We start from the raw sequence: 22,479 nt of genomic DNA, 5'->3' as shown, positions 1-22,479 counted from the left end.
GCATGCATGCATCCATGCGCCTTTATCTTGACATTGCATGAGTTGTAAATAAGTGTTACTGTCATACAAACAGTGTCGTTCATTTCTAATATTCTGTAAAAACACATCTGACTCTGGAGAAATATTAAATATGCTGATAGTAATTTTTATCAACAACAGATGTATGATAAAATGCCAAGGTCCAGTATGATCTCATTATTTATGTCCACACCTTTGGTAATTTCTAAACAAATTCAACTTTACCCTTTTATTACTATTTTTCTGTTAAAATACACTGCATCTGTTTCAATTAACTTTGAAAATAATGAAGAATTTAGAAAAAAAGCAATTTTGTCACAATTAAGCTGGTGTTTGGAACACACATTGAAATAAAATTTTGATGGACCAGTTAGACCATTTTAATCCTTTTGTAACCATGTTTGTTGAAATATAAAATTTTTGTTTCAATTAATTTCAAAAATGTAGTAAAATAACTCATTACTAAGATAAAATTTTAATGGAGATAAAATTTTAATGGAGGTTTTTTTTTTTTTAGATCCCTTTAAAACTAGGAATTTGTAACACAATTAAGGATGGTTTTGGGTGGGTTGGTATCAAAAGAGTTAAAGATCAGTAGTCCAGAAAATATCTCAAAAGAAGCATGTGACTTAAGATACTATAACAAAATATAGATAATAAACCAAAGCACAAATTAATTAGCTTCTGTTTGATTCAAACAATCTATTTATTTTTCTTGCAAAATATAATCAAGGAGATTTGTAAAATGCCATTTAATAAAAATGGTGGTGTAGTGGGTTAAAAAAAGAAATTAATTACCATTATCATTATCATCAACATTTAACATCCATTTTTCATGTTGGCATGGGTTGGATGGCTTGACAGAAACTAGCAAGGCCAGGGGCCACAGCAGGTTCCATAGTCTATTTTGACTTGGTTTCTATGGCTGGTGTTTCTTACGAGTTTTATTTGAAATTTACTCAAGCAACTCCAGTATATTACAGGCAGCTAGTTTGTCATCTCCAAAAGGTTGGAAACTCATGTCATCTTCAGCAAGAATTGAACTCACAATGGTGAGGCAGGCACTACATGGTACTCCAAACATACAAGTGCAGGATTATGGCTCAGTGAGGAGAAACAAACCTAGGCTGACTATTCAAACTGAATCTAATTGCTAAGTGGCTTAGAATTCTAAGTTCAAGTATTGTTTTTGTATGAATGGAAGTGTCATTACAATGGGTTTAGTAAAATAGCAAAAGATTCAAATGCTGGGCATATTAAACTGAAGTATTCAGCTGGTTCCACAGTCTCTAGACATCTTAACTACTACGAGAGTAATTTTGAATAATTACCAATATTTCAATGACAAACAAAAAAGGGCAGCCTTTTTTACTTATGAGAGTAAGGGTACACCTTTTCCTTTTAGGAGTGGAATAACATGAGATTATATATAATATGAGAAGTGCTTTTACACAGTGCCCAGGAACCAAACCTATGAATCCTACAAGTGTGAGCCCCAAATCCCAACCAACAGGCAATGCTCTTTTCCAGTCTGTGTGTGTAAATGTGTATATATGCAGGGTTGGCCAAAACTCACCTGACAGTAAATCAAAATTCCATAAAGAATATTCAAATTTATTTATTCATTCCAGTTATGAATGTTTACAAGAAGGACTTCAGTTGTTAAATATAAATAAATCTTGGAATTAAATGGTTTTGATTTACTGTCAGATGACTTTTGGCCAACCTTGTATATATATATATATATATATATATATATATATATATATATATATATATATAATGGGGTGTGGCAAAAACCTCCCATATTATATACACACATACGTGCAAAGTTTTTTGTCATATCCTATATACAGGTTGTGGTGAATAAACTATCTTCTAGATTTCACAAAAATGAAAACCAACTCTGACATCTCAGTTTAACAGATATATTTACCAAAATTATGTAAAAATATCTTGAAATACTAAAGAGTAAATTTATTCAACAAAATCACCATTGGCTTCAACCACAGCCTCCAGACAACTTTGAAATCTCCTGCAACTCTTCTGGACAGTCTCCTTGTTTAAGTTGGTGAATGCAGCCATAATTCTTACCTTCAGTTCATCTTTGGTTTTGAAACAAGGAGTTTTGTTGGTCTCTTGCTCAACTGTGCCCCACACATAATAGTCAAATCTGGAGGGTCAGGTGGCCAGATGTTAAGGGTGATGTGGCTGCAGAAATTGTGTGACAGCCATGACTAGATTCTCTTGCTTGTGTGGCATGGTGCAGAGTCCTGTTGCCAGACATAGGGTCTTCACCCAGGGCAGCACTACCTCCACCATGCACTTGATTTCGTCTGAGGCAGTATGAGAAGGTGAATGGAGGCATAATATTGCCATCACTAGTGATCACTCCAATCACCATATTGTTGACTGGATGTTTGATTTTTACCACTCTCAGTTCATGTCCTCAGACTGACACCCAAAGACTCTGAAATGTTTGTATTGGAGCTTCTAGTGCTAATGCCAAGCAGTACAGTATGTCATTTGCAAATTTCTGGCAGGGTGAATTGCATCATGGTGCTGTTTTTCTCACAGATGGTGCCCAACTGACCCTAGTATACTGTGCAATCGACAAAATCAATAACAAACAATGCACATGCATGAAATTAAAAATATAAAATGGCAACAATTTACCCATCACACCCTGTATATATATACAGACCAAAGTTTTGCATCTGGATTTGGTAGACAGAAACAAAAAGAAGCCCTTTTATGTGTGTATGTATGCATCTGGGTTTACCCTCACCACTGCTTGACAGTCAGTGGTGGTTTGTTTACATCAACATAATGTATCAGTTCAACAAAAGAGACTGATAGAATAAGTACCAAACTTTAAAAAAAATAAGCACTGGAGTCAATTTGTTTGACTATATCTTTCAAGGGAGTGCCCAGCATGACCACAGTCCAAAGACTGAAGTAAGAAAAGGATAAAAGATAAATATCTTTGTTGATTCACCAAACAGCAAGATAAATTACAAGACAATACATATATGTACAGTAACAATGTTCATAAATAAAATTTTAATCAAACAGCTCTAAAATCCCCAACTCCACTGTTTCCGCTGACAATTTGAGCCTGGTGTCTCATAAATCATTGAATATTTGAATATATTTTGAAATAATATGAAAAAGTAATCAGGAAACACTTATCTCAATGTTTTAACAAGTCCTTCTGCAGATATTTATACACACTAACTCTCTTCTCTATTTTTATGTCACGTTGCTACATCAGACCTAACAAAGATGAAAAAGTGCTTCGCATTGATGTTAATGTCTATTTAGCATTTCTTTATATTGTGAATGCATCCATTAAGTTTTTGGTTTAGTTTGTAGTGGCAGAACAATGAAGACCCATCTTGATTCCCAATCACATGGTTTGGGATTCAGTATCACTGTGCAACACCTTGAACAAGTGTCTACTATAACCCTGGGCTGAACAAAACTTTGTGAATGGATTTGGTAGATGGAAACTGAAAGAAGTTTCCCCCCCCCCCATCTTCGACACACATACTCACACATGATATATGTATATGTGTCTCCTTGTCTTCACATCTTGTGACAATTGTAAATGAGAGTCTCTGTTATGCATGCATAGAAAAGAAAACATTAAAAACTGATGATATGTCTAAATAAGTGATGAGCTTTCCATGTTTTTTTTTTTTTTACAAAAATTGTGTGCCTTGAACTATATTAGCTTGGATTAAAATGTGTTTGATCTAAAATTATAGGGTGTGCTTAGTGTGATTTGGTTACTATTTCTAAACGATCAAATGACAACAGAGGTTCAGCTTACCCTGTTAACTCGAATATAAGAGGTATTTCTAATGGGTATTTATTTCGAAGCATAGTTTTATAGCTGAATGCATTGTGTTGCCAGGCAATTAGTTTTAAATTCAACAAGGGATGTCAACGTCACCACTAGTTTAGATAAGGTGGCAACATAGAATATCGATATCCATGCACATTTACTCACATATGCATAGGGAAAGTATCATCACCATATAATCTTCCTCATTGATGGCATTTGATGGAGTGGAACTTCTGTGGCTGGGTGCCCTTTCTGTCACCAACCCTTGTCTGTTTCCAAACAAAGTAATATTTCCCTTTGGCCAGACATACTTTTTACAGAAGACTGGAAACAAGCATCACTTGTATGATGGTGATTCTCATTTACAATCATCACACACGTTTCTTTCAGTTTCCATCTATGAAATCCACTCATAAGTACTGATATGAAAAAGATCTGTAAGTGGAGTATGCTTGTAATAAAGATTCTTTAAATTCAAGCACAATTGATGGCACCTGATGATGAATGAATACTGTATAGTGCATGCATCATTGAGGTTAACTTTTTTTGTGTTTAAGCCATGTGTGCTGCAAATCATTAAAAGAGGAATGAAAAACTGAAGTATTTTAGATCTGAATGAGTTAATAGGGTGAATGGAATAAAATGAGGTTACATAATCACATTCAAAAACATGTTTCTTTACTCTCATCAAATTTAGCTAATAGCCTCTCTAAATAGTTAATCTACTATAATTACAGCAATCAACATCATATAGGACATTTTCCATGACTATTATGTTTGCCTCTTATGCAGGTGGCACGTAATAAACACCACTTGAGCATGGCTGTAAAAGCAGCCACTACACTCTCGGAGTGGTTGGCGTTAGGAAGGGCATCCAGCTGTAGAAACTCTGCCTGGTGTAGCCATCTGGTTCGTCAGTCCTCAGTCAAATCGTCCAACTCATGCTAGCATGGAAAGTGGATGTTAAATGATGATGATGATTTACTATAATTATTCAGTAGTAATATTCAAAATACTAATAAAAAATTTTTTTTCTTAACTTGCCCTGCCTGTAAAAACAAAAAGGGGCACTGTCTATAGCCTTCATATGCTCTCCAATCCTCAAAAATCTGCATAAGTGAACACCTGCAGGAAAGATATGAGCAGGTGAGGAATTCCAGAGAGATAATGTTCCAGGAAGGAAGGACTGAACATGGGACTTCAGAGGTGGGGGGGGGGGGACACATTAAGGATGTCGATAGGATGAGACTGGACACACTAAGGATGTTGATAGGATGAGAGACAAGCCAGATGAAAATACCAGAATATGGAGGTAATATGAACCCAGTAAGTTCTGATGGGCAGATGCTGTTAGAGTACTTGTAAAATCAGTAGAGAGAGGAAAGAGCATGCCTGTGAACGAAATGCAGGAGTATGTATGTTATTGACTATTTAGTTGAGAGAGGTGGGAAGGAAGAGAGAGAGAGAGCGAGAGCAAGAGAGGGGGAGAGAGAGCAAGAGAGTGAGAAATAGAGAGAGCAAGAGAGTGAGAGATAGAGAGAGCAAGAGAGAGATAAAGACCAAGAGAGGGAGAAAGAGGGGGGGATAGAGAGAGCAAGAGAGGGAGAGAGAGAGAGCAAGAGAGGGAGAGAGAGAGCAAGAGAGGGAGAGAGAGAACAAGAGAGGAAGAGAGCGAGAGATAGAGAGCGAGAGAGAGAGAGAGAGAGAGAGCAAGAGAGAGATAAAGACCAAGAGAGGGAGAAAGAGGGGGGATAGAGAGAGCAAGAGAGGGAGAGAGAGAGAGCAAGAGAGGGAGAGAGAGAGAGCAAGAGAGGGAGAGAGAGAACGAGAGGGAGAGAGAGAGAGCAAGAGAGGGAGAGAGAGAACAAGAGAGGAAGAGAGCGAGAGATAGAGAGCGAGAGAGAGAAAGAGCAAGAGAGAGGGCGAAAGAGCGAGAGAGAGAGAGAGAGAGAGCGAGATAGCAAGAGAGAGACAGATTTAATCTTTCACCTGCTTTAAAACTTCCAACTTGCCTATGGGTGTCTAACTGTTCCCACAAGGTCCTGGTTTAAAGGTAATTCATCATTTGTTTTTTTTTATTCAACCCTCTCTCCAACGAGCTTGCTATAAAGTCAAGAGTGCTGCCCTTCCATTTATTCATATTGTTTTGAATTAATCATGCATTATCTTCTAGCTTAGAAGTTTCAATAACATGTGTGCTTATTTTCAAAATAATATTGTAGTATATGTGTGAGAGGCAGATCTGGCCAATCTGAACTAAAACATGTAGAATATTTTGGCCAGATATGGCCAGTTTACATAATTCTGTTATTGGAGTACCACATGCTTATATGAATTTTATAATGACTTGCACATTTATTCTTAATATGTCCTAGTAGCTTCTAACACAAATATGCTAATCACTTGTGTTTCATCATTGAAGAACAGCTTCTTTACAACACCTGTGTGTTCATAACACACCCAATTCGTTAGTACAAGGGATTCTGGGATACCAGTGTTTCAACGTGGTATCTTGTCTAGAACAGGGGTTTTCAAACTGTGGTCCACAAGGACAAGACAGGGGGTCCGTGGACAGCAAATACTTTTTATGGGCAATTTGATTTTATATATGTTTTTTAATCAAACTCTTTTAATTGACAATAAACCTATTTGTTAAATACTGTTAAATAAATAAATGTAAAAATATATGTTATTTTAAGCAAATATTCATGTGTAAATTTCATAAGCGTTTATAAGATAAAGCCTGAAATATAAAGGGGTCTGCAAGTCAAAAAGTTTGAAAACCCCTGATCTAGAAGTACCCAAGCCAATGAATCTAACAAGAGCTGATGGCCTTAGTTATAATTTCAGTGAAGAAACTATTCAATAATCCATGCCAATATCTGTCATATTTGTGTTTAAATCTGCCAGAATATATTAGGAATAACTATGCAAATCACAGTTTCAAATTTTGCTGTACATCATAAATATGACAATTTAATATATATTTTAATTAAATGTTTATAATATTTTTGTAACTTGACATTGCAGAAAGATTTCTTTTTTCATTTTTCTTAACCCTTTATCATTCAGATTATTCTGTCAAATACAAAGCTTATTTATTCACATTGTTTTTAATTAATCATGCACTATTGTATAGCTTTAAGATTTTGATGATGTGATAGTTTATTTTCGAAATGATATTGCAAGGTAGGAGGAAGAGGTAAGATCTGGTCATTTTGAACAGGTATAATATTTTGGCTGGATACAGCCAGTTTAAATACTAAAGGATTAAAGTTTATGATGTGTCACCTAAAAAACCATTGTACATCAGTACTGATGCACACCATAGGTTTACCATCACTAGCCTTGATAATGAATCCTCCAAGCAGATTACAGGTGTCAATCATTATCACCAATATTTCATCATATAATACTAACAAGACTGAAAGGAGTGACAATTTTCTCTACTGCAAAGTCATCCAACTCTTACAACAGTATAGAAAGTAAATATCAAATAAAGGAGAAAAAAATGGGCCCAGTAACAATGATAAATCATCTAAAATATTTTCATTCACTAAATATGACCAATCCTATTGTAACTTTCTCTGTGCTACATGTACAGAATTATGATTAGATATAAATATAACTCAAACTTGAAATGAAATACCCTTACTAATGCCAAATAAAATATCAAACATTTAGGCAAACATTCCAATATTGCGATGATCTTTATTCTTATCTGAGCATCCAGCAAGTCTGTTAGAGCTAGTTCTGCAAGTTGTAGGACATTGAGCAGTAGAGGGAAATTCCCACCTTCTCCCCATCCAATAATTCTATATGCCAGACATATCTGCCAACCTTCTAACTCACAGGATACTGATGGACACAAGCCACACCACCTTTTAAACTGGTGGATACAAAGAGACATGCACATGTCTATGTACACACATACAGACACTGGGTTTCCAACTACCAAATTCTACTACAAAACATCAGTGTCTGCCTACAGTGCCACACAATGGAATTGAACACACATCAGTTGCTCAGAAAATAAAAATTAAGACATGCTTTATGACAGTTCGGCTGAAGCTAAAGCCTCTTCGGTCATTAATGATCATAGGATAGCATCCAGAAAGTTGCTCTCTAAGGCACAAATTTGGGCAAGGTTGTTTATGCAAGGCAAGAAGTCGCCCATGCATACCAGCCTCCCCTCTCCATGCCACCAATGTTATCCAAGGGAAGGGCAAAGGCTAATACAGCTTGGTACCAGTGACGTCACAACTCACTTCTACAGATGAGTGAACTGGAGCAATGTGAAATAAAGTGTCTAGCTCAAGAACACAACACACAGCCTAGTCTGGGAATCGAACTCACTACCTCATGATTGTGAACCCAACGCTCTAATGATTGAGCCATGCACTTTCACTGAAGCTAAGCTATATAATAACAGTAGTCTGGTCAGGAAAACAAACAAAAAGATATACCTAAATGAATCATAAAATTATAATAAAAAAATTGAGATGTTGCAAACAATTATCTGAGTTCTTTACTTACCAGTTCCATTAAAAAAGTGTCTGTAATAGTAAGCACCATAATCCACATATTCAATAATGAAGTCTTTGTGTTTTACAAATGATGGCAATGACTGACCAGATGAGTTCAAAGAGGAGTCTAAGACTGAGATTCCTGTACAAATAGAATTCCGATAAATAACACCATGTTCTATCTCTTTGTTGGAAGGTAGCTTGTTTCGTTTCTGTGCTGTGACTTTACATAAGCTAATGTTACGACATTCCTCACCACCCAACTCATTTCGAAAAAATGGACAACTCAACACTAAATTATTGCTTTTGTTGTCTCCTTCGTCCTGTTCAGAACACAGTTCAGTGTTATCTTTGTCTCCTGTGTAACTGTTACGATTAACAGATGCAGCAGATGCCCCAGTTGTAGTATTTTTCCTCTCTGTAGCGTTATTTCGCTTATCTATCAAATCATAGACATTAATGCCAATGCTTTGACAATCAAAATGAACAAATGCTTTACGCATTATTCTCTCCTCGTTCCGACTATCAAAGCCATCTGATACATCAGAAGTTTTCATTCCCATATCTGATCCATCAGCTTTTGCACCTCTTAACTTTCGGAATATTCCTGACCCAGCTTCTCCAGTGATCGACTTTGCACGTACTTTGCGATCTTTGTGCTTAAATTTTGTTTTCAATTTTGGACTTTGAGTGCTTTCAGAATCTTTTTCAGAAGAAAGACATTCTGATTTTATAACACTGTGGCTGCTTGGAGTCAGCTTTTCAGGCATTGCCTTCCCTCGTAAGACTTCATGAAACTTTGGAGGAGCAGGACTTCTTTGGTCTGCATTCCTAAGTTTATAATCTCTTACCATATCAAAGAAACCTTCATGGTTTGTTGGAATAGTATCAAGTGAAGATGTACTTCCATATTCTCTACGAGAAGAAACAACAGTTTTAGATACATCTTCATCAGAATATTCTACACAATCCATCTCTAAATTACTATTGCTCCGATACAGACCAGCCCGACTTAACTGCTGAGCCTTGCCCTCATTTTTCACTTTAGCTGTTTGATTGGAAATCGGTTTCTCAGTAGGTGGTTGATTCATTTGGCAAGTTGCTCTGCGTCGAGCTAGAAACTTTTCTGTACTCGACCGATGCATTTCAAGATACCTCAAACTAGTTCGTTGAAAGTTTTCTCGGGTCTGAAAATAGTCTCTCTCTCCACCCGTATCATCTGGTTCATTAAGATGTCTACATGCATCACTCTCATCATCACATATGTTATTAGAAACCTTTTCATTCAGAAATGGTTTCTGGCCATAGTCAGCAGATTTCTTTGTCCTGGGAGGAGATGTGTCCAAAGGTATCATATAAGAAGAGCCCCTACCTGCTCTTCGTTTTGATGAAACTGGTTCATCTGAAGCCATGTCATACCATTATTCTTCAGTCATTTCAAATGAAAGTAATAAACTTTATTTTTTTACTAGTAAATGAATATATTTCTATTATAATCGATATTATTACTACAACTGATGAAATTTTTAATTTCCAGGTATCATGAAAAACTTTTAAATATAAATTAACAAGAAAATTGTAATTACAGCAGTGAATATATTTTCAAAGTCAGAACTTTCTTGCATTGTATCTAATATTTTTTTTTTCTATTACCAGATTAATGGAATAAATAAAACTGATGAAGAACTTTGGGGATTTAGTAATTTTAGTACAACCACAAGACTAGTTATATTTGCAGGAATCATGGTTTCAAAACAATGTCCTCTTCATACATAGATATGTTGAAAGGTGGTCAAAATGTGTAACAGCAGTCAATACCTGTTGAAAGAAACAAAAAGAAAATCAGATGAATAGCAATATTGGAATAATATTGAAATTTTATCGCTAAAAATAAACACACACACATACAGGTTTACATGTTATAGCTTTGCTCAGCAACAATTATACATGATGAATGTCTCTCAGGATATGCCCTGACACATCACCATCAATCTAACTACCTACCTATCTTTTCCAACAGGGCTAGCCATGCATCTCTCCTATAGGGCTTTCCTATAAGTAGGTTATCTCCCTTGGCTAGGCGGCGCTCCATGTAGATAATTAAACTTCCGGAGGCTAACCCACGCCATTGTTATTGTTTTACGTCTTATCATGGATATAAAGCAGCTTGATGATTCAGCTATCGAAGTACTTACTGTGCCCGAGTTAAAGAAATATTTAAGATTATATGGACAGTATGTTACTGGAAGAAAGGCGGACTTGACTGAAAGGTTGAAAGGAATAAAAATTCTGTCAATGAAGAATGTCAACAAAGTAAATTCATCGGACGATAAGTCTGAAGTATTGGACGATAAGTCTGAAGTATTGGACGATAAGTCTGAAGTATCGGACGATACTTCAGACAGGAATAAGCAGAAGCTTATATCTCCTCTCGGTGAAGTATTGCCTGATCTAAAGATCTTTGTAAGTTGCCGAATTTCACAGATAATGACATAATTACCTCATGCTACGGATGAAAGCAAAGCAACAGTTAAGGAGTGGCATATTTTACCACGACAGACACGTACACAGCATCGAATACCACGATGTGAGTGAAAGCTGCTCTCACTGTATTGTCCGGTGTCTGGTAATCCCTTCGATACCGACATCAAACCAAAAAAAGAATCCTGAGCACAGAGTGTGGGTAATTATGTCAAATGTCACTGGCAATGTGCATTCAGCTGATTGCAACTGTTAAAGCAAGTCACTGAGCATGCGTACATGTCATACGGGAGAGTTCCAATCAGGGGTGGATAACACCTTATAGGAAAGCCCTATAGCAAGGGACCCATTTCTGTTCCTCTATCATATTTTAATCTCCCTTGGCATTGGGTTGCGAACTCCTGCCAAATCACCTAATCCATGCCCAGATACACACACACACACACACACACCACAGAAAAGTCAGGAGGTATGATGGGTGAAATAAATATTTATTTAACCACATGAATCCTTAGGATTAAGTCTATTTGGCAACCTTCTTCATGTAGTATTAATTTCAGAGTAGAAGAAATTATGCTTAAATGTTTGCATTAGTATGTATGCTCAGCATTATACAAGACAATGCTGAAAAGTTCCTGGCTTTAAAAGTATCATGGAAGGCCTGGTTAGAGGCCCAACTTTGAGTTCTTTTACAAGACTTAGAGAATCTGAGAATCATAATTGAGTGATCCTCCTGTATTTTCTTTTACACAAAACCAAAACTTTTCAACCCACCATACTACACAAAATCAATGCAAATAAAGAAAGCTGGCTCACCAGAACATCATGGTTACATTATTGATTCAACTCTAAGAGTATAAATAAATTTTTCAACTCCAAACCACCTCTTATCCATCCAGTAGAGCAATGATCATACTAGGAGAAAATATCCTCTGTGTGTGTGTTTGTTTTTTTTAACAAGAACAGTGTACTTTGAACTGTATCATCTAGGATTAAGATGTGCTTGATCTAAGGCGGTGGGGGTGATTTGGTTACTATTTCTAAGAGATCAAGTAACAACAGAGTCCCAGCTAACCCATTAGATTAAATATAAGATGTTAATATGACAGGCAGATTTTTGAAGGGAATGTTTATCAACTATCTTAATTTAATATATATATATAAAAGCCACGCGCCTGTGAAGGCGCGTGGCTTAGTGGTTAGGGCATTTGGCTCCCGATCGTAAGGTCATGAGTTCAATTCCCGGTGACGTGTTGTGTCCTTGAGCAAGACACTTTATTTCACGTTGCTCAAGTCCACTCAGCTGACAAAAATGAGTAGTAACTGTATCTGAAAAGGCCAGCCTTGTCACACTCTGTGTCACGCTGAATCTCCCTGAGAACTACGTTAGGGGTACACGTGTCTGTGGAATGCTCAGTCACTTGCACGTTAATTTCACAAGCAAGCTGTTCCGTTGATCGTATCAGCTGGGACCCTCGTCGTCGTAACCGACGGAGTACTCCTTCATATATTTATATATATGTAAATCTTATCTTGTTTCAATCAAGTGGTTGTGGCCAGGTTGAGGCATTGCCTTGAAAGCTTTTTAGTCAAACTAATTGACCCAGGACTTTTTTTTAATTTAAGAACAAAAAACCTGGTACTTATTCTATTGGTTGCTTTTGCCAAACCGCTAACTACAGGGATGTAAACATATCAACACCAATTGTCAAGCAGTTGACAAACACAGACACAAAGACACACACAATTACATATATATCTATACACACACACATATATATATATATATACATACATATACACAAAAAACTTCTATCAGTTTCCGGCTACCAAATCCACTCATAAGATTTTGGTTGGCCTGAGGGAGATACTTTCCCAAGGTGTCCCGCAGTGGGAAGCCAGCTTCTTATCACACAGTCATGCCTATCTATCTATAATTTATATAAGGGCATTACTATATAGTAATGCCTCATGCTTAGAGGAACTAAATAAGTCAAAACTACCAAAAAATACATATTGTTGCATAAAAAATATATAAAAAATACATATTGTTACATAAGTTGCATTCCCTCGCTTTCGGTAAATATGTGCTTATTTTTTGGTAGTTTTGACTTATTTAGTCCCTCTAAGCATGAGGCATTACTATATAGTAATGCCCTTATATAAATTATATATATTTATGGAAAAAAACGATGGGTTTTTTTCCTTATAGGGTTTTTTCACGCTGACTACTTGATAAATTCTTATAAAGATTTTATCCTATATTATATTATAAATAATTAGAATATATTCAGTGCTGAATATTATTCTGTAAAAGCACGTGTTACCGAGATGCAACTGGATAAAGCCAGCCTCTTTCATGGATATATAAGGATAAACAGAAGTCATCGTACTTTGTTGGGTACATCGGGGTATGTTGATTTTTGTTTATTTTTTATGTGTCTCGACCATACGTGCACTGATGAATAAAAGATGCAGCTTATTACATTGCTGCATTAATTATGAAACCAGTGGTTTGCCGTTAAGTTAAATGTTTTTAGGAGGTTAATTTTTGAAAGTTGCATTCCCTCGCTTTCGGTAAATATGTGCTTATCTTTTGGTAGTTTTGACTTATTTAGTCCCTCACATGAAATCTTTCGAGCGAGATCATTGCCGGTGTTCCTGGGCCGGCTTGCGGGTGACACATGAGGTTTTCCGAGCGGGATCGTTTGCCAGTGCCCCCGGACTGGCTCATGTGCGGGCGACACATGAAATCTTTCGAGCGGGATCGTTGCCAGTGCCCCTGGACTGGCTTATGTGCGGGCGACACATGATATCTTTCGTGCGAGATCGTTGCCAGTGCCCATGGACTGGCTCTTGTGCGAGTGACACATGAGGTTTTTCGAGCGAGATCGTTGCCGGTGCCCCTGGACTGGCTCTTGTGCGAGTGGCACATAAAAGACACCATTTCGAGCGTGGCCGTTTTCGTGCGGGTGACACGTAAAAGCACCCACTACACTCTCTGAGTGGTTGACGTTAGGAAGGGCATCCAGCTGTAGAAACTCTGCCAAATTAGATTGGAGCCTGGTGTTGCCATCCGGTTTCACCAGTCCTCAGTCAAATCGTCCAACCCATGCTAGCATGGAAGGCGGACGTTAAACGATGATGATGATGATGATGAAGCATGAGGCATTACTATATAGTAATGCCCTTATATAAATTATATATATTTATGGAAAAAAACGATGGGTTTTTTTCCTTATGGGGTTTTTTCACGCTGACTACTTGATAAATTCTTATAAAGATTTTATCCTATATTATATTATATATACATATATATATATATATATATATATATATATATATATATATATAGACTAATGATGGTTTAGCCAGTCGAAACTTTAAAGTCACCATTAATAACTATTCTTGTTAAAGAATAAATGTGCTCTACAAAAAGTACTGAGTAACCCTTCAGTTTAATGTTAAATTGTTCTTATTATAACATAAAAAATGCACATGTGTGTGCTTGTGTGCATGCACACATTCAGCTTTCAAGCTGGCATGGGTTGGACTGTGACATGATTCGATGAGTAAAAAGGACTGTGTTAAGCTCCAAAGTCTGCTTCAGAACAATTTCTATAGCTGGATACCCTTCACAACACCAACTTCTCTAAAAAGTGTACTAGATAGTTCTTCATGGTACCAGCATTAATGTGAGGCTGCCATGTAACTCACAAGACTAAAAAGTCCCTACCCCTTACCTAATCTTCCCAATCTTCTTTGAAGACATACTCTGAGCACATCACCTTTGTCTTTCAAGTCCACTGATTACTCCGACAGAAATCTCCTTTACCCGTTTCCTATACCTACTTTGATTGCCTATATTATTATTATTATTATTATTAATTATCATTACATGTGTGTGTGTGTGTGTGTGTGTGTGTGTGTGTGTGTGTGTGTGTGTGTATATATATATATATATATATATATATATACACACACACACACACACACACACATGTATTACATATATGAATGTTGACTGGCAATTTCAAGCTTCTATGGAGAAAGCAATTACATTTTTTATGCATTTCTTTCCTAAACTAGTTCTGTGAACCAAAGAAAGTACAAAAGGTGATGAGTAAGAATGTAGATATCTAGTTTTAAAGAAAGTATTTCCTGCATAGAAATCTTAACTATCATCAAAGGGGATTTTTTCCAGTCAAATGATTACATTTCAATTCACAAAACACAATAAATTCATGTGGTGTAAACACAAAATATGTGTGCTGTAAACACAAAATTCATGAAATAAGATCTGTGTGCCAAGTTCTCATGTTATTAGACAGAGACTTTTCTTTTGAAGAAAATGAACTACACATCCCTCACACATTATTAGTAATCTCACAAAAAGAATCAAATATTACTATTTCTAGTCCTCAAAGTCAACATTGATTTATAACAAATGAAACAAACTGAGAGATGTGTGTGTACATATAACATTTCTTTGAAGAAAAACCCTTCTTAAAACATCAGAACTCACTTTTTATGATTAAAACTTATTTTATAAATCCTATTAAGCTTTTTTCTTTTTCTGTCAGAGATCATCACTAGTTTTTTTTTTTTATCCCTCTAGCATTCACATTATTTTGTCAAATATAATTCTTATTTATTCACATTGTTTTGAATTGATCAGGCATTATTTTGCAGCTTTGAGATTTCGATGAGTTAACTTAATTTTTAGAATGACACTGTGGGGTTGGCGTGAGAGCCCAAGATCTGACCAGTTTGAACATAAAACAGGTAGATATTTTGAACAGATATGGCCTGTTTAAATGCTAAGGGGTTAAATTATATATTACTTAGCCTCAGTCATTAGACTGCTGCTAAGAATTTTAGTTGAATGAACTGACCTGAGTACTTATTTTTTAAAGCCTGGTACTTATTCTATCAGTCTCTTTTGCCAAACTGCTAAGATACAGGGACATAAACATACCAACACTGGTTGTCAAACAGTGGTGGGAGGCAAATACACACACACACACACACAACAGGCTTCTTTCAATTTCCATCTACCAAATCCTCTCACAAGGCTTTTGTTAGCCTGACACTATTGAAGACAGTTGCTCAAGGTGCCATGCAAAGGGACTGAACCTAGAACCTAAATGTAAATCTAGTTTTTGTTTTGTAAGATGAAAGTTTGTAGTAGTGTGTGTGTGTGTGTGTGTGTGTGTGTCCATCCCACCATAACTTGACAATCAGTGTTGGTGTGTTTACATCCCTGTAACAAAAGGGAACTCTTGAATAAATACAAGGCTTTAAAATAAAAAATAAGTACTGGGGTTAATCTGTTCAACAAAAATTCTTCAAGGCTATGCCCCAGCACGGCTGCAGTCTATGAGTGAAACCAGTGAAAGATAAAAAAAGATCCAGGATACAGTAAATGCATGGTTTGACTTTGGTTCACTTTTATCCATACAAGGAGATGGGGTACTCAACAGTTATCAATACACTGAGAGTTATTATCAATACATCTCAATGCTTCTAAATTACAATCTACTAGAGAAATAACTTCTGCTTAGATAGTAAAGTTAACCCTTTTATTATCTTATTTTTGTTGAAATATACTGTTCTTTGTTATAATTAACTTCAGCAATAATGAAGAATTTAGTAAAATGGCTTAAGATGATGTTTGGAATACAAATTAACACGAAATTTAGATGGAAGTTTTTAATTTAGATCACTTAAAAAAAAAAAATTGCATCAGAGAACTAGGAGCAGTCTCAGGTGAACTGGTATCAAAAATGTTAAAGCCCAGTATAATTCCATCACTTGGTACCTTTTAGCAGAGTGGTACCTTGGAGGCCTTTAGCAAAGTGGTACCTTGGAAGCCTTTGGCAGAGTAGCCCACTTTGTTGCAAGCATTGAAGCCAAGTATTCAGTTTGAGGATACCTTCCTCCTCTCCTTTCCTCCCTCTAGTCTCGTTAAATGGTCATGAGCATTACCTTCCCATCTAATTAAAAAGAAAAAAAAAACAGAAGTACTATGGTAGATACATGATTCACTATTCTCTTCCTCCAATTTCTGGCCTCACACCTCTGTAAGAAATTATTATTATTGTTGTTGTTGTTGTTGTAAAATGAAGCCAACCATCTAAAACGACTCAAAAAATATCAGATTATTAACATGGAGAGATGGTCTCAAAGGCAGGGCAAGACAGTAAAGAGGCTGAGAGTTGCAGTGTGAGATGAGAGAGAAAGGAAGTGGAACTGACAAGAGGCCAGCCATCCAGCACAGTAAATAAAGAAAAACAGGTAATACAAATCATTAACTTATTTCACATGCCAAGATTTGCTTCTTTTTTTTTTTTTTTTTTTTCTTTCACTGCTATTATACAGAGGCAACAATAAATATACAGCGTTTGGTTTGTCTCGCTCACTTGCTCATGGCACAGAAAAATATGATGAAAGACTTTTCCTGTTTCTCTCTCTCTCTCTCTCTCTCTCTCTCTCTTTACTATATTTCATGGTTACAATGAAACAGGTTATATGTTTCTGAGTATTAGCATACATTTTCCCTTTCAGGTTACACTACTGCTGAGACGACGACGACGACAACGTCATTGTTGTATAAGTTAGCATAAAAATTAACCTACAAACAATATAACGTAGTGAACTTCTCTATATATGAGAGTAAAATATTTCTAAAATGCTTTGTGTGGTAAGAGGTTTGCTACCTGACACATGGTTCTGGGTTCAGTCCCACTGCACAGCACCTTGGACAAGTGTCTTCTACAATAACCCCAAACCAACCAAAGCCCTGTGAATGGATTTGACAAATAGAAACAGAACTAAGCCCATGATGTGTGTGTGTGTGTGTGTGTGTGTGTGTGTGTGTGTGTGCTTGGCAACCAGTGTTCATTTATTTATATCCCCTATAACTTAGTGGTTTAGCAAAAGAAACCAATAGAATAAGTATCAGACTTTAAAATAACTATTGGAGTCGATTTGTTTAAGGTGGTGTCACAGCTTGGGCATTGTCAAGTGAATAAATGAACAAAAGATAAATGATAAATAACAAGGTTTTTCTTATAGTGGTAGAATATACGTTTGTAGAGTAGGGAAAGAGAGAGAGATTAAATGAACTTTAAGACATTCGTGCCACATTTTCAGCTGATCTTGGACCATTGGAAAGAAAAACGAGAGGAAAAATCCCCAGTAGAATTTGAACTTAGAGTTTGAATAACCAGAGTTAAGCATGTATACACACACACACATTACATGCATACACACAACACATGCACATACGCACATAACACATCATGTCTACAGGCACACATGCACACACATTGTCGACACAAACACACATACCACACCACATAAACATGTCCACACATCCACACATGTATACGTACACCTATGCACACAAACAAACACATTACACACATACAGGCACACATACATTAGCTATGTTAAAACTAACTAAGAGTTCAATCTTTTTTATTATTTAGGATTTTCCTATATCCTTATATGTCCTTTGTGTTTTGTTTGAAGTGAACCAGTAATCAATGTGTAATATGATGATTCTTATCGGCTTTCATCCTTCCCATGATCCCTTGCTGCTAACGACAACAATGAGGAAACAATGTGACAGTGACCACTTCACTTAGAAGTTTAAGCCAAGGTCATGAAATGTTAATGGACTTATAGACATTATTGTTCCATACCAACAAAGGACTAAATAAGTTTTAAAAAATAAATAAGCATATACACACACACGCATGTACATGTGTATATACATTATATCTATATATCTATATATCTATATATATATATATATATATATATATATATAATATATTTTGATATATATGGAAGATGAAAACATGGAATTTGAAACAAGTGATCAGATTCTGTAATAAAATGTATCTTATGACAAGATGGAGGATGAGATAGAGACTTTATAACATACCAGGTAACAGGGAATTTTTATCAAACAACCTGCCAAGGGCAACAAACCAGAGTTGTGACTGGTGCAAGTTCCAGCCAAGCAGAAGGTGGGATTGGTTTTAGAATAGTACAACAGAAAAAAAACCATAAAGGCTAAGAGACCAACCTGAAAAAATTCAAAGAGGGCAGCCAACAAAAATATGGAATAACACATAGAAAGCAAGATAAGAAGCCTAAAATAAGAGTTTTGCACACGTTTTGTAAATGTCATGATCAAGACATGAGATATTCTGGATTAAAAAGCAATGCAGGAGAGAGAATCTGTAGAAATACGTACGGTTTGATAATAGCACATTATTTCTTCTGACGTGGAGGCGCAATGGCCCAGTGGTTAGGGCAGCGGACTCGCGGTCATAGGATCGCAGTTTCGATTCCCAGACCGGGCGTTGTGAGTGTTTATTGAGCGAAAACACCTAAAGCTCCACGAGGCTCCGGCAGGGGATGGTGGCCAACCCTGCTGTACTCTTTCACCAGAACTTTCTCTCACTCTTACTTCCTGTTTCTGTTGTGCCTGTAATTCAAAGGGTCGGCCTTGTCACACTGTGTCACGCTGAATATCCCCGAGAACTACGTTAAGGGTACATGTGTCTGTGGAGTGCTCAGCCACTTGCATGTTAATTTCAGGAGCAGGTTGTTCCGTTGATCAGATCAACTGGAACTCTCAACGTCGTAAGTGACAGAGTGCCAACAACAACAACTTCTTCTGACACAAAAAGAAAGAGGAATGGAAGTGTTATTATAAAGGTTGAGGAATAAGGAAAATACATGGAGTAATGAAGGACTTCCCAAATAGACACAACAGACAGACCAGTCTATTCGACTTGACAACAGTATAGAGATGCAGTTTGAATTTGTGTCTGGATGAATTATTACCATTGTCATCTTTTTAACAATGAAACTTCAAGAGAAGTACTTAAGAGCAAGCCCTTGTACTTAATATACAGGGTGTGGAACTATGTATTTTGATGGCCACCAAGAAAACTAGGAGCGGATGAATGGATTATGAAACTATACAAGTCAAACAAGGACACGATCAACAAATAATGAATTTAGTGTGCAGGTGGGGGGAAGGGGGAGTCATAATCATGCAGACCATTAAAGAGGAGCTTAAACCGATGAGGGTTCAAGTATGCTGAAGACTAAGTTCTTATAGCAGAATCTGTAGAAAAATTAAATACCAAACCTAGAGACAGAACCATAAACCAAGAAACCTGAAAGTAACTTATCAAAAATTAAAGTTTTGGTATGAAGAAGAGGTATTCTGTGAACATGTTGATAGCAGGTGCAGAGCTCAAGGCAATGGTGAACACGGAGCTTAGATGGTAGACTTGGAGCTCAAGATGATTGTGGACATGTCAATTTAAATGAGTGTTAAAAGATCATGATAAGAGGTGCTGGTAATTATTAGGACATGAAAGGAAAAATTCATTAATGTTGCCAAAGGTATTTGAAAGATGGAAAGATAAAGTTGTGAAAGTGATGAAATTTACTTGCAGAGGTTATTTGTATGAAATAAGTACTTGATGGGGACTGATTTCTCTTTTTCTCTCTATTTGAGTAAAAACAGAGAATATTTCATTTCAAGAGAGTGTAACGAGACACTAATAAATTCACTTTGAAATGTAAACTGGAAGTGAATGACTGAGGGGGTCATAAAATGGGTGGGGGTAGAAGGAAGTTTTTGTTTTTTTTCGTTTTTCCAGAAATGTCTTGCTATTTTGTAGGATTAATACCCTAATGGAATCATTTACGCATAGTTATAAATAGTAACGATTACATGTATTCATAACAAACAAGGTTAAAATATTAGTTCTAAAAAGGGTTGAGAATTAGTCCCTGTTGAAAAGAAAAGAAGGGCAAGGGGAGTAGGACAGTTATCACCTCCAACTCACTGCCTTTCCAGTCTTTTCACCACAGCATTCCAGATTATACATCACCTGCACATTCAGACAAATACATGCACACACTATACATTACACACACGCTTGAAGTTCAAGCTGGAAACATTAATAGTCATATGGGAATTACTGTGAGGGCACACATGCGTGCATATATAAATGCAAATACATATGGGCACAAGTACAACCCCTATAGATTCAAACTATATATATATATATATATATATATATACACATACATATATACATACATACATACATACATACATATATATAAAAAATTTATTATTATTGAAGTTTCTTCCTATGTCAACATTTCTGTATAAGGCTTATATTTAACTGTCAAATTCAAGTCATAATTTACCTTACACATCATATCAAATTTTTGATATATAACCAAGGAGATCGATCCTTAAGGAGTCTACTTTTGACCTTTGCGGAGAAATCTCTTGCTATATTGGTAGCGATTACATGTTTTTCTCATCAACACATTGTGGAGATATCATCATATGAACATATATATATATATATATATATATATATATATATACACACATACATAATTTTTATCGTCTGGCCGTAAAGCCTTTTCTGTTTGTTTTCCTGTCTTGTTTTTTGTCCGCCACTACATTCCTCCATGGCTAGATTTAATTTGCATATACAAATTTAATCTGCGATCCATGGGACGAGCCGTTTTAGCGATGTGTCCTGCCCAAGCTCGTCGAAACGCCGGTGTTAAAACGTGGGTGGCTGATGAAGGAGAATTTTCTCTATGTGGCTCGTGTGTTCTCGTCTACGTTTGTTTGCAATGTCCTGTACCCAGATATGCACCTATACATACAGGTGGATGTCGGTATGCACATACCTGTACGTATATATGCATATACTCATTTACTATTTGTTTATATATATATATATATATATATATATATAGTATCTTAAATATTCACATGCATGTACTAAGAGTAATTATTGAAATAAATACAAGTAATAATAATCCTTTCTACTATAAGCAGAAAGCCTGATATTTCTGGGTGGGGTGGGGCAAGCCAATTACATTCACTCTAGTGCTCAACTGGTACTTATTTTTTTATCAACTCCAAAAGGATGAAAAGCAAAGTCAACTTCAGTGAAATTTGAACTCAGAACAAAGATATGAGATGTCACTAAGCATTATTGTCCAGCATGCTAACATATTCTGCCAACTCACTGCCTTAATAATAATAATTTCAAGTGGTTGGAAGAAATTTAATACGATCTGCATTTAGAAAACTTGTAGCTATTTAAAAAAAAAACTCAAAAACAACTTTCTTAACCATTTTAGTAGCTATAGTTTAACTTAGATATTGTTTATTTTCTTTTACACTGGGTCATTTCATTTTCACACCAAGTTGCCATGGCACTTTATTGTTGCTATGCAAATTACCCCAGAATACTGCATTTATAAAACAATTTCATCCTTTATCTAGTGCTTCTTTCAGTCATCAAACTGCAGCCATGATGGGGCAATGCCTTGTTGATTTTAGTCAAATATATCAACCCTAGTACATTTTTTACGCCTGATACATATTCTATCAGTTTCTGTTGCTGAGTTACTTAGTTATGGGGGACATAAACACACCAACAGCAGTTGTCAAGTGGTGGTGGGGGACAAACACAAACACTACTTTCGGTTTCCATCTACCAAATCCACTCACAAGGTTTGGTTGGCCCA

The 22,479-nt window shown here is 36.2% G+C and overlaps 1 protein-coding gene across 3 annotated transcripts in view; it reads right to left on the bottom strand.

Annotated features, from left to right (window-relative positions):
* LOC106871312 (signal-induced proliferation-associated 1-like protein 2) overlaps window positions 1-22,479 on the bottom strand; it is a 161,951-nt gene that overhangs the window by 93,833 nt on the left and 45,639 nt on the right. For all 3 annotated transcript variants that reach the window (XM_052973573.2, XM_052973574.2, XM_089365181.1), the window contains exon 2: window positions 8,405-10,212. In XM_052973573.2, the coding sequence (XP_052829533.2) occupies window positions 8,405-9,806 (1,402 nt within the window). In that variant the 5' untranslated portion in view covers window positions 9,807-10,212. The remainder of the gene's footprint in view (window positions 1-8,404; window positions 10,213-22,479) is intronic.

This window comes from Octopus bimaculoides, chromosome Z, assembly GCF_046866305.1.
Source record: "Octopus bimaculoides isolate indiv1 chromosome Z, ASM4686630v1, whole genome shotgun sequence".
NCBI lineage: Eukaryota > Metazoa > Mollusca > Cephalopoda > Octopoda > Octopodidae > Octopus > Octopus bimaculoides.
The sequence above is the reverse complement of the archived record's forward strand: the minus strand, read 5'-3'. Positions and strand labels throughout refer to the sequence as shown.